At 39.6% G+C, this 14769-nt stretch overlaps 1 protein-coding gene across 1 annotated transcript in view; it reads right to left on the bottom strand.

Moving 5' to 3' along the window:
* Nucleotides 1-1432: 1432 nt before the first annotated feature.
* Nucleotides 1433-14769, bottom strand: part of LOC307124207 (adhesion G protein-coupled receptor E3-like) — a gene marked incomplete at both ends in the record, with an annotated part of 70718 nt that continues 57381 nt past the window's right edge. Inside the window, 2 exons of the mRNA XM_079813255.1 lie at nt 1433-1480; nt 5237-5399. Coding sequence (XP_079669381.1) covers nt 1433-1480; nt 5237-5399 — 211 coding nt within the window. The remainder of the gene's footprint in view (nt 1481-5236; nt 5400-14769) is intronic.

The following is a 14769-nucleotide window of genomic DNA, read 5'->3' as shown; positions in this document are numbered from 1 at the left end:
AACTCCATGAAACAGCTGTTTACAGTCTTCCAGAATGACTTTGCTCAAACGCAGCTGGTCACAGCCTTAATCACTGACATGCTACGGGAAATAAGCTCCTCCATCGACAGCTTAGCCATGGGTAGAATACCACCATACCTTATACCCTTAAGCCTGGTGCAAAGTGTGCTGGCGTCTGCTATCAACACACCCGCCGACCCTCTGCAGGTACACCTGGCCTACTCTCTGGGTAGCGCCATTCCCCTTTATGTGGACCCCGAACAGAAGGAGATGGGTTTCCTTCTTAACTTACCCATCATCGAGTCGAGCCGAATCTACCGACTCAAAGACATTGTCAATGTGGGCTTTTGGAAGGGTAACACACACCTTAAGGTGCGCACTCCTGAGGTGGTTGCCTACCACGACAGCGATACACAGCTGTACTTGGCCCCAAACCTGCACATGTGTACCCTGACTAAAGACATTCACTACCTCTGCCCTAGCAAGCCCTTCCTCAGAGACAACACCGAGGGAATCTGCGGACTGCAACCGATGATCAGCAACACCCGCTGCCCTACCGATGCCAAGCCTCGTACCCAAGTCACAGAGACGCAGGCAGAGATCGTAGGTGACAGGTGGCTCGTCAACACTCCGGTGCGTACCGCTATGCTGATCTACGACCAGCATGACACCGCCACCTGCATCAACTTGCTGGACCAGAGCATGTGGATCCAAGTACCACGAGGGGCCATCCTCCACCTGGACGATTTGGCTTTGTACCATCTTCCAAGTGAAGAGTACCAGTCAGAGTTAGAAATCCCAGCCTTTTTCAAGGACCACAACTTCAGCCTAGCTCCAGAACTAGAACAGTGGATTGAAAAAGGGGGACCTCAGCTCATTGACATTGTTCCCCTCGACACAGCCCTCCAAGCATTGTCTCGATTACCTATCCTGAATACCTCACCTGTTGTCCAAACCTGGACCGCAGCTGACACTGCGCTATGTATCTCCATGATCATCGGCAATACCCTAACCCTGGGCATAGCCTTTCTCCTGTACAGGAAGTTCAACGAGATGAAAACCTCTACAGCCAAACTCACGACAGCCGTATCTGGAGGTCTCCGATGGAAACCCCGGAGGGAGGGTACCATGCCAGAAGCAGATGCGAACCTCATCGAGCTGGCTCCTCAGCCATAACGAACAGCTACTCTCCAACCGTCCCGATTCACCTGCCATCCGATCACTGTGATGAGGGGTTGTCCGATAATGTCCATCGGACATCATCCGACAAAAAGGGGGACTGTAACAGCATTGGCAGCTGGCAGGAAGTCTAAATCTTGGACTCATCATCATTATCTCATGACTCTGCTGATCAGATCATACCAAACAGAGGTTCGTTATGTGAATGGCTATCTAGAGTTAATGAACGGCTCAAGAGTTGAATAGTTTGATTTCACAGCCTCAGGGAAGTCTTGTGACTCGTCAAACGAACACACATATCCTGTGTGCAACAGGCTAACAATACAATAGACACAGAACTCTTTTGCTGACTTCAGCGCACACACACACGCGGTTGACCACGTGAAGTTCGAACACGCACACACACATAGTTGAACACACTGAACTTTCGGACTCATCTCACATACCCAACTTATAGGAACCATGCGGAAAAACAGCCTCCATAATGTTTAAATATATATATTGTGTTGATTTGATGTCCTTATACGATGGATTAAAATAGCTAGGATGTTTACTGTTGTAAATCAAAACCTGTATGCCAGTAACTGTGATAATCTTGTATATCTGGACGCGCAAATCGCAGAATGACCGTTCTTAGTATCTCTGTTATCGCAAAATTATGACTAGGCCAAATTTGGTTCAAAAATCAGATTTTGATGCATAATTTTAGAAATACCAGCTTTCTAAAGAAATAGAGGCTTTAGAATTTCCACCCTATTGATTAACTCAGAGGAGGGGGTTCAGAGAACAATGGAACACTCGCGCCTTCTCGAGAAGATCTCTCCACGGACGTGATTGGATCTTTCCATAAGTCGGGCTCGGCTACTCCATCTATAAATGCAGAAGTTATCATTAACTCCTTGCATTCCGCCACTACAAGGACCCTGGCCCTCGCCCCCTCCCCTTGAGAGAAGGACCCCTTTGGCACCAAGCCAAAAGAGAGAGACGGACCTGCAACTTCTGGAGCCACTTTCCTGAACTTCACAGCTATCCTCCCGGACACTCACCTCCGTAGCGAACTTCCACGACGATTCGAACTCAGACACGTACACGAGAGAGCCTAATGCAAGTATTATATTTCACCTTAAACTGCTTGTATGAGGTTGTCTTAAATTAATCCTGATTCACGAAATCATAAATGTCTGAAGGGCTGTGGTGAACTGTCTCTCTCTCTCTCTCTCTCTCTCTCTCTCTCTCTCTCTCTCATCTCTCTCATCTCTCTCTCCCTCGTGGATTCTCTCTTTCCATCATTCTTTTCCCTTTGATTTTATTCGTTAAGTTTGATTTTTCCTTGTTTGTACCATATCGTTTGTTTCTCCTATATATATATGCATATTTACCCCCGTGTGATTCGTAGCTTTGTATTCTATAGTGTTTTATTAAAACTCAATAATTGCATTAAATTGAATCCGTATTGTTTTGCTCACAAATCTCGAAGTCACTGAAGCGTAAGATCTAAGCTACCCATTTAAGCTTGATTTTCATGTATTACTACCTCAGTAATACAAATTGTACAAACATAAGAGATATTATTTGTCCTGATCAAACAGATCAATGTTTCTTAAGGTTTGTAAGATTGATAATTGATGAAGAAATCAATTTGGATAAAGGTTACTTTTAAATGATTAAAGGTTCCGTTATACGTTAATTTTTCTGTACAACAAGCTAATAATATTCATAAACTCATGAATATTCATACCATTTGAATTAATTATTCCCCAGAACTTATTGTTGTTACAATTTTAAGAATTCATTCTGCACTGCTGGACATCATGGACTAATTTCACAAAACTTTATAGCTAACAGCACACAAATAAAGTAAATGTATACCATCCATTTAATCATAAACTGGATCAGATCTTGAGATTATGACTTGATCAAGAAACTTCTGATCGTGTTTTCTTTCATTCCATAACAAACATATTTGATTAAAAGGCAGTTACAGCAGAAAGAGGAGAATTAAAAGACAAGTAAAGGGTCAAGAGCTCAAATAAAGGAGCCACTGATCACGATTCTGGTTACTTCAGATGAAACATTCAATGAACCATCAACATCTAAACCTCTGTTCATCTCAATAAGAGCTGGTGTGTGTAGATTCATGATGTCTAAAACATCCAGGTAATACAATAAACAGTCAAACACACTTTATTAAACGTCAATGGACTAAACACAAGTTAACAATACGTGTCAGTGTTCATCCAAACACGAAGTAACATGTAACACACATCTGACACACGTTGTGTAACTATAACACATTATTGTGTAAAAGGTTTCAACACACTTCTGTGTAAGAGGAATAACACATTAGTTGAGTTACAGGTAACAGAGAGATGTGTTAAAGAAAACGACACAGGTTGTGTGTTAAATTTTACGCAACATGTGTTGCCCCTGAGCACACACACTACATGTGTTAACATCTACACAACATGTGTTAAAATCTACACAACATGTGTTGTCCCTGAGCACACACACTACATGTGTTAAAATCTACACAACATGTGTTAAAATCTACACAACATGTGTTGTCCCTGAGCACACACACTACATGTGTTAAAATCTACACAACATGTGTTGTCCCTGAGCACACACACTACATGTGTTAAAATCTACACAACAGGTGTTGTCCCTGAGAACACACACACACAATATGTGTTAAAATCTACACAACTTGTGTTGTCCCTGAGCACACACACTACATGTGTTAAAATCTACACAACAGGTGTTGTCCCTGAGAACACACACACACAATATGTGTTAAAATCTACACAACTTGTGTTGTCCCTGAGCACACACACTACATGTGTTAAAATCTACACGAAATGTGTTGTCCCTGAGCACACACACTACATGTGTTAAAACTGACACAACATGTGTCAATTTTTAACACATCTGGTTGTGTTGTTCTCAACACATCATATTATAAAGCGCGACACACACCATCATTGTGCATTGTATGCAGTGTTTATGTTCTCAAACAAACAGGCCTGAGTAAATAAAAGTTATTTATATAGAATGTTTTATCAATTGCTACATTTTAATTTAATTCAAAGCGCAAACTCTGTCAACTGTTATCTCTTCATGATCTTTTCTCAAAAGCAGCATCGATGTGTTGAAGTGTGAATAATTGAGTTTATAGAGTCATAGAGTTTGAAACATTGTACTTTGTGTGCACATGCGTTCTGTACTCGACTATTGATTAAATGCTTAATAATTTAGTTTCACTTTATTTTTAAAATTACATCTGAGTATGTGATTACCTGACACAATTAGTGTGTTAAAATGACTTACACATTTATCGTGTTAAATTTGACACAACATGTGTTGTCCCTGAGCACACTCACTACATGTGTTAAAACTAACACAACATGTGTCATTTTTAACACATCTCTTTTTAGAGTGTAGCTTTGTGGGCTTTGTATTATTTTGATATTTGGTCAACACCAAATCTGTTAAATCTGATTCTGTTGCATATAACTGAATTAAGAATAATATATCAATATGAACATTTAATATTTTAATATAGGCCTATTTTCTGTCCAATTTCTGTGTGTTACTTTAAATAAAAGTGGGTTTATTTTTTTTTGTTGGCTTGTATTTTTTAAAATTTTAGATTCAGTAAAATTATTGAATGTAATTGTTTAATGTAATTTTTTAATGGAATTTAATGTAAAACATGGCATAAAAATACCATTATACAATAAACTAATTTAAAATAAGAAATTAATATTTTTGGCCAAGTGCATCCAGAATTGTCGGTGTCGGCCAAGAATTTTAATTTTTACAGTGTCTTGTGTAAATTACAAGTTTGACAATTGGAGTTTGAATAGTTTTGGATCATTTGAATGTTCCCACAGGAAGGAAATTGAAGAATAGTAACAGATTAAACAACTGCCTCTGACATTTCCCTCTAAAAGATACGCTTGCCAAAACAAGAACAGGACCTGCATGAAAACAACTGCAATATTCTTTCATATTCAGTTTTGAATGAAATATGGTGGTAAATTGAGCGATGTCTGACCTCCTCATTGAGGACACAATAGACCAGGAAGATGAAGGTTCCCTGCTGGGAGTTCACGATGAGGAAGAGGATCTCCAGCGTCTCACTGTCTTTAGTGAAGAAACCCAGAATCCAGGAGCAACCAAGAACCACAAACTGAGCCAGTGTTTTAAATGTCATTGTCCTGAGAGAAAGAAAGAGCAATGACTGAGACAAATCAGACACAAATATTTGTTATGTTTAACAAATAATCTTTAAAAAAACCCAATTATCAACAAACGAGACACCAAGATATCGGTGGACAATCTCTGAAGAGTCCCAGCAGGCACAGTATGAAGACTCAAGCGTCAGTCAGACGTTGGATTTTGGTTGAAAATGAAAATTGGTTGGACGTCTAAATTAGTGATGCCTGATACCGAGGCTTCGAAGCGTATGTCAAGAACGCCAGGCACCTCCCATCGGAGCTCCCTATCGAGGCTTGTATTGTTTCAGTGAAGTGACGTCACCGATGACGTTCGAAGCCTTGTTTGAGTGCAGCGCTTCGAGAAAGGGTTCACTTTTGGCGGGATGCTTCGACTATATGACATGTCAATCTACACAAGCACTTCCACTGCCCTCTCTCAAGTCCACCTTATATATATATATATATATATATATATATACAGTGAGGAAAATAAGTATTTGAACACCCTGCTATTTTGCAAGTTCTCCAACTTAGAAATCATGGAGGGGTCTGAAATTGTCATCGTAGGTGCATGACCACTGTGAGAGACATAATCTAAAAAAGAAAATCCAGAAATCACAATGTATGATTTTTTAACTATGTATTTGTATGATACAGCTGCAAATAAGTATGTGAACACCTGTCTATCAGCTAGAATTCTGACCCTCAAAGACCTGTTAGTCTGCCTTTAAAATGTCCACCTCCACTCCATTTATTATCCTAAGTTAGATGCACCTGTTTGAGGTCGTTAGCTGCATAAAGACACCTGTCCACCCCATACAATCAATAAGAATCCAACTACTAACATGGCCAAGACCAAAGAGCTGTCCAAAGACACTAGAGACAAAATTGTACACCTCCACAAGGCTGGAAAGGGCTACGGGGAAATTGCCTAGCAGCTTGGTGAAAAAAAGGTCCACTGTTGGAGCAATCATTAGAAAATGGAAGAAGCTAAACATGACTGTCAATGTCCCTCGGACTGGGGCTCCATGCAAGATCTCACCTCGTGGGGTCTCAATGATACTAAGAAAGGTGAGAAATCAGCCCAGAACTACACGGGAGGAGCTGGTCAATGACCTGAAAAGAGCTGGGACCACCGTTTCCAAGATTACTGTTGGAAATACACTAAGACGTCATGGTTTGAAATCATGCATGGCACGGAAGGTTCCCCTGCTTAAACCAGCACATGTCCAGGCCTGTCTTAAGTTTGCCAATGACCATTTGGATGATCCAGAGGAGTCATGGGAGAAAGTCATGTGGTCAGATGAGACCAAAATATAAGTTTTTGGTCATAATTCCACTAAACGTGTTTGGAGGAAGAAGAATGATGAGTACCATGTGAGATGGTGGTCCAGTGGGTAAAACCATGGAACTGACATGCAGAAGGTTGCTGGTTCGATCCCAGCGGTCACCACCAGTGTGTCCTTGAGCAAGGCACTTTACTTACAGTAAGGCACTGTAAGTCGCTTTGGATAAAAGCGTCTGCCAAATGCATAAATGCATAAATCCAGCTGGCTTATGTCCTCACGGACATATTTAACATCTCGCTGACCTATGCTATCGTTCCATCCTGTTTCAAGACTGCTACCATCATACCAGTGCCCAAAAAACATACAATCTCATCACTGAATGATTACCGCCCCGTCGCACTTACTCCCATAATCATGAAGTGCTTCGAGAGGCTGGTGAAGGATCACATCATCTCCAAACTCCCACCTACTTTTGACCCGTTACAATTTGCATATCGTACCAACCGATCCACAGAGGATGCCGTTTCCTCTGTAATCCACCTGAGCTTGGAACATCTGGAAAAGAACAACACCCACGTGCGAATGCTGTTTCTGGACTTCAGCTCCGCATTTAATACAATCATTCCCCAGAATCTGGTGAGCAAACTGGCCCCCCTTGGACTTAATACCCTTCTGTGTAACTGGCTGCTGGATTTCCTCACAGACAGATCACAGTCCGTGAGGGTTGGAAAAAACACCTCCAGCGTCATCTCCCTGAGTACCGGCTCCCCCCAGGGCTGCGTACTGAGCCCACTGCTCTTCACCATGATGACCCATGACTGTCGTGCCAGGTACAGTACAAACCATATCATTAAGTATGCGGATGACACGACAGTGGTGGGTCTCATCAGAGACAATAATGAATTGGCCTACAGAGAGGAGGTAAAACATCTGGCGAAATGGTGTGAAACAAACAATCTAATCCTGAATGTCGACAAAACCAGAGAGATTGTCGTCGACTTCAGGAAAAAACAGCCAAGTCACACCCCCCTCCTCATCAACAACGCCACAGTGGAGCAGGTGAGCAGCATCAAATTCTTGGGGGTGCAGATCACAGACACTTTGACCTGGTCCCTCAACACCTCTGCTCTTGTGAAAAGAGCACAGCAGCGTCTGCACTTTTTGCGTCGAATGAGAGGGGCAAACCTCCCTCCTCCAATCCTCACCACTTTTTACAGAGGCACAATAGAGAGCATACTGACCAGCTGCATCTCTGTCTGGTTTGGGTCCTGCAACGCCTCAGACTGGAAATGTGTACAGAGAGTGGTGAGGACTGCGGAAAAAATCATAGGGACTGCACTTCCCTCCATCAATGACACTGCTGGCAGTCGCTGCCTGACCAGGGTTCAGTCGATTTTAAAGGACCCTTTCCACCCCAATCATGGACTGTTCTCCCGGCTGCCCTCTGGGAAGAGGTTCAGCAGCTTCAAATGCAAAACAACCAGATTTTATAACAGTTTCATTCCCCATGCCATAAGACTGCTAAACTCACAATAAATCCTTCTTCCCCATACATATGACACTACCCAGATAGCAACATTGTGTCGGCCCAGATCTGGCCCACATCTGGCACTTGTGGCATACTGATCTGGCCCACATGCTGCCTGGAATTACGGCCCATTAGTGGCCCACTCCTGTTTGCCAGATCTGGGCCACAAGCAGGCCAGAGCAATGCCACATGTCAGCCAAGAGCAAAGAAATAAACCAGAACTGGACCTTATCTGAGCCACAAAATCTGTGTAGATTAAATGTGGAGTCATCTCAGCTTTAATAAACCTGTTAACAAGCAGAATGACTGAAGAGAGAAGAGAACAGAAAAAGAGACAAGCAGAAACACAAGAACTACAACTGACTTCAGCCACAGCCTTAGATGAAATCAACTGAAGTTAAAAGAATACAATAAATCTCAGAAGATCTCAGCAGTGGAGGACTACACAACTCCACAAACAGCATTACCAGCTTCACACATTACTAACCAGATTGACTTTATTTCTGTCAGACGTCTACAGAAGCTCTTACTGAGAATTAACAGAAGTTTAACTCTAATGTGTTTCATCTGAAGTCACCATGACAGTGATCACTGTATCCATTAGTTGGGCTCTTTACTCTTATTAAGTGTCTTCCTCTTTTGGCTTCTGTGAATGTGTGTTGGTAAAACATATTTGAAGTAGCAAAGGTAGCTAAAGTGAAGTGACTATGATTTACCTGGTGATGGTTATGAATCAATGATGTCACTTGGTTCTAACATTTGTGTTATTAATGTATTTTAATTATGAACTTTTGAGTTACTGAAGCATCAGATCTTGCAATGATTTAAAAATCAGTTAGAAGATTTTTACAAACATGAAAAAATATAAAAATGTAACCAATGATGACATGTAGACACATACAGACATCAACAATCAGCACATGATTCTCAACAATGGTGACAATCAAAAATGCCATGTTGCAATGCATGCTGGGTACCAGCATAGTACAGAACTCCCAGCATGCATTGCAGCATAAATATATTATGCAGCTGAATTTTCCTATTATTTTGTTTGTCACCATTGATGAGATTCATACACCGATTCTTGATATCTGTGTGTATCTGCTTGACAACAGATTAACTTTTTGTGCTTTGTTAAAATCTAATAACTTATTATAACACGCCAGGATATCATGCTTCTGTACACAGGATTTGTAGTGCAAATGTATTATTAAAACAACACACTTGGTATACTCAAATAACATCAGGCAATATCATATATAAAATGTCATTATAAAACCACTAGGTGATAATAATCTTCCTTTGCTATTTCAAATGTGTTTTACCAACACACATTCGCAGAAGCCAAAAGAGGAAGACACTTAAAAAGAGTAAAGACCCCAACTAATGGAAACACTGATCACTGTCATGGTGGCTTCAGATGAAACACAGAGTTAAACCTCTGTTAATTCTCAGTAAGAGCTTCTGTAGTCGTATAACAGAAATAAAGTTAGTCTGGTTAGTAATGTGTGAAGCTGGTAATGCTGTTTGTGGAGTTGTTTAATCCTCTTCTGCTGAGATCTTCTGAGATTTAATGTCTTCTTTTATCTTCAGTTGATTTCATCTAAGGCTGTGGCTGAAGTCAGTTGTAGTTCTTGTGTTTCTGCTTGTCTCTTTTTCTGTTCTCTTCTCTCCTTTAGTGATTCTGCTTGTTAACAGGTTTATTAAGGCTGAGATGACTCCATATCTAATATACACAGATTTTGTGGCTCAGATAAGGTCCAGTTCTGGTTTATTTCTTTGCTCTTGGCTGACATGTGGCATTGCTCTGGCCTGCTTGTGGCCCAGATCTGGCAAACAGGAGTGGGCCACTCAAGGACCGTAATTCCAGGCAGCATGTGGGCCAGATCAGTATGCCACAAGTGCCAGATGTGGGCCAGATCTGGGCCGACATAATGTTGCTATCTGGGTAATCACTTATGTGAATCCTTGTATTTTGCACTAAGTATTATTAGGGGTTCAAGCACGAAGTGCTGAAACCCTATTGTATTTGTGCTGATTTTTAGGGGTTCAAGCACGAAGTGCTGAAACCCTATTGTATTTGTGCTGATTTTTATTATTATTATTATTCTGCCGTAAAACGCATCGTGCAGCCCAAACCGTAAGTGCTGGAGCTTTGAAACTTTGTCAGATGGTAGTACAAAAATCGAGGAGAGGTTATCAAATTATGAGCCAGATTGGCCTATAGGTGGCGCTATAGCAATCAATTGCGCGAAACTGCTCATAACTCCTAAACCGTATGTCGTAGACTCAAGTGTCTTATATCATTGGAAAGGGGAGTCCCTGACGAACAAAACGTATATCTCCGATTTCATTTCCGCCATGATAGATCTTCCGCCATTTTGAATTTTGTCAAAAAACTACTTTTGCGAACTAGTCCCTGGATTTTTGCCCGATCGGAACCAAACCAGTGCAGAAATGTTCTCTGGAGTCTGATTATCAATAATTATCAAAAAAAAGTATAAATTTCGCTTTAAGGTCGCAAAGGGGCGGAAAACGAATGTTGTGGGAGGAGCCTATTTTACTAAAATGGCTATAACTCAAGAACAAAATGAGATATCTTTACCAAACTTGGTACACATGTGTATGGGCTGAGTCTTTGGTCACGATAAAAAAATCGCGACGATTGAACACTTGGTGGCGCTATAACACGAAAAAAACATGAAAATTGCTATAACCACCCGACCGCTAGTCCGATTGACTTGAAAATTGGTATGCAGTGTCTTGGTCCAAGGTACCATATATGTCTATGAGGAAATTGGCGTATTTCAAAAAACATGGCTGCTATTGGCCAATGAAGTTTGAGCACCTCTAAGACAAGGTTAACGGAGGCCGATCGGAATGAAACTCAGTGGACATGTTTGACTCATGGCCCTAGAGGTCTGTAAGAATTTTGAAAGAAATCGGCCACTAGTTGGCGCTAACGAGTTTTATGGCTCTGTAATCACGTGGTGTTGCACACATCAACCAAATATACATATCATATGATAGGTCTCCTCATGCTGAACAACTTTGCCTCTAGAAGCATATCTGTCAATCAAACCGTTCATTAAATATTCGCAATTTTGTTAAAAAATTACTTTTGCGAACTAGTCCCTGGATTTTTGCCCGATCGGAACCAAACCAGTCTAGAACAATTCTCTGGACTCTCTAGATCAAAAATTATCGAAAAAAAGTTGAACTTTTGCATTTAGATGGCTATAACAGGGTCATTTAGAAGAGGGGCGTAGCTAAATACACTCAAAAGCCTATAAATCCTAAAGGAAAACTCAAAACTTCACGAAAATTGTTATGTATAGGTGACATAACATGCTGAAGAAGCAAGCATAGTTTCATTGAGATCGGACCATAGGTGGCGCTATAACTGTTAAAAAGCTTTGAAAACCATGTATTCCTATGGTGAAATGCCTGTATTGGCTCTAAATGGTATTTTCCATCTCTGTAATCAGGTGGGGTAAAAAACATCCACATAATATGCAGAAATTATGATATATCTCCTCATACTGAACAACTTTGCCTCAAGAACCAATACTGTCGATCAAATTGTTATTTATTTATTGACAATTATGTTAAAAACGCATTATCTAAAATTGCCACCAGATGGCAGCAGAAGACCACTCATTGGTTCATTCTGCTTATTAAGCATATTTAAACTTTATAAAATCAATATAATAATGTTGAAAATGACATTTTGTCAATGTTTATCAATTAATTTGTTCATTTGATTAATGTTTTTACAATAATTATTAAATTACAATTAAAATAATGCCTGAAAATATGTTTTTAAAGGGGAAAACCTGGAATAAGCTATTTGTTATCCATCATTAATTTCAAATATCTATATATCCAACAAAATGTGCATTTGAGTTAAGCACGTTTGAAGACATTAACTTGGAAAATGTGCCCTTTAAATGAAAAACAGACATTTAAAATGAAAATGAGCCAATGAGTGGTTCTCTGCTGCCACCTGCTGGGCTTAAATAGTCATTTTTTCATACTATTTACTTATCATGTTCTATAATTCCTATTTAGACATTATAAAGTCACTTTTACAATATTTACAATCACATTTTGTCAAAATAATTTATTTCAAATATATCTGCAACAAAATTAAAGTTTAAATGAGTTAACATGGAAAATGTGCCTATTACATGTTCCTTACAATTACAAAACCACCAGAGGGCATTAGAAGACCACTCATTGGTTTATTATGCTCACTAAAATAATTATATTTCATATTTTAACTGTATAAAATCATTATAATAACATTACAAATCATATTTTGTCAATGTTTACCAATTAATTTGTTCATTTGATGTATGTTTTTACAATAATATTATATTACAATTAAAATAACACCTGAAAAATATGTTTTTAAGGGGAAAACCTGGAATAAGCTATTTGTTATCCATCATTAATTTCAAATATCTATATCTCCAACAAAATGTGCATGTGAGTTAGCACATTTGAAGACGAACTTGGAAAATGTGCCCATTAAATGAAAAACAGACATTTAAAATGAAAATGAGCCAATGAGTGGTTCTCTGCTGCCACCTGCTGGGCTTAAATAGTCATTTTGTCATACTATTTACTTGTCATGTTCTATAATTCCTATTTAGACATTATAAAGTCACTATTACAATATTTACAATTACATTTTGTCAAAATAATTTATTTCAAATATATTATGGCGTATTACCTAAAATTGCCACCAGATGGCAGCAGAAGACTACTCATTGGCTTATCCTCTAAACTAATATTGTTCAATCATATTTAAACTGTGATCGTGCAGACCAAAGAGTAAATGCTAGAGACTTGAAACTTTATCAGATGGTAGTACAAAAATCGAGGCTAATATTGTCAGAGTATGAACCCGATTGGCCAATAGGTGGCGCTAAAGCAATCAAAAGCGCGAAATGGCCCATAACTCCTAAACCGTATGTCGTAGACTCAAGTGTCTTATATCATTGGAAAGGTGAGTCCATGACGAACAAATCGTATATCTCCGATTTCATTTGCGCCATGATAGATTTTCCGCCATTTTGAATTTTGTTAAAAAACTACTTTTGCAAACTAGTCCTAGGTTTTTTGCCCGATCGGAACCAAACCAGTGTCAACATGTTCTCTGGAGTCAGATTATCAATAATTATCAAAAAAACATCGAAATTTATATTCACGGTCGCTAAGGAGCGGAAAACGAATGTTGTGGGAGGAGCCTATTTACTAAAAAAGCTATAACTCAAGAACAAAATGAGATATCTTCACCAAACTTGGTACACATGTGTATAGGCTGAGTGTTTGGTCACGATAAAAAAATCGCGACGATTTAACACTTGGTGGCACAATAACGTGAAAAAACATCAAAATGGCTTTAACCACCTGACCGCTAGTCCGATTGACTTGAAAATTGGTATGCAGTGTCTTGGTCCAAGGTACCAAGTATGTCTATGAGGACATTGGCGTATCTTAAAAAACATGGCTGCCACAGCCAATTAAATTTTGACCACCTATTAGACAAGTCTCATGGCTCTAGAGGTCTGTAAGAATTTTGAAAGAAATCGGCCACTAGTTGGCGCTAATGAGTTTTATGGCTCTGTAATCACGTGGTGTTGCACACATCCACGAAATATACATATCATTTGATATATTCTAAGGGAAAACTCAAAACTTCACGAAAATTGGAGGGCATATGTGACATTAGATCCTTAACAAGCTTGCAAAGTTTTATAGATCTCGGACCATAGGTGGCGCTATAACTGTTAAAAACCTTTTAAAACCATGTTTCCTATGGTAAAATTGCCTATATTGCCTGAAAATTGACTTTTCCATCTATTATTTCAGTGTTTAAAATCTTGCTAAATAAAACTTAATGTCTTTTGATGCTTGTGTGCTTAAAGGCCTTAAAGGCTTGAACCCCGCTAAATGCTGCTTGCAGCTTTAATTAGGGGTTCAAGCACGAAGTGCTGAAACCCTATTGTAATTGTATTGATTTTTATTATTATTATTATTAGGGGTTCAAGCACGAAGTGCTGAAACCCTATTGTAATTGTATTGATTTTTATTATTATTATTATTAGGGGTTCAAGCACGAAGTGCTGAACACCTATTGTATTTGTGCTGATTTTTATTATTAGGGGTTCAAGCATGAAATGCTGAAACCCTATTGTAATTGTAAGGATTCGTAAAACGCATCGTGCAGGCCAAACCGTAAGGCCTAGAGACATGAAACCTGGCCAGATGGTAGGCCTCAGTTTGGGGACAACCTATCAGAGTATGACCCCGAATGGCCCATAGGTGGCGCTACAGCAACCAAAAGTTCAAAATTGCTCATAACTCTTAGACTGTTTGTCTCAGGATCAAGTGTCTTATATCGTTGGAATCCTTGGCTCAAGGCAAACAAAATGGCTATCTCCGATTTTGATGTAGGCAGGGAAAAGTTTCTGCTATGTCGAATTTTGTCCAAAACATACTTTTGCGAACTAGTCCCTGGTTTTTTGCCCGATCGGAACCGAAC

Source organism: Gobio gobio, assembly GCF_949357685.1.
Source record: "Gobio gobio genome assembly, chromosome: 3".
Taxonomy (NCBI): Eukaryota; Metazoa; Chordata; class Actinopteri; order Cypriniformes; family Gobionidae; genus Gobio; species Gobio gobio.
The sequence above is the reverse complement of the archived record's forward strand: the minus strand, read 5'-3'. Positions and strand labels throughout refer to the sequence as shown.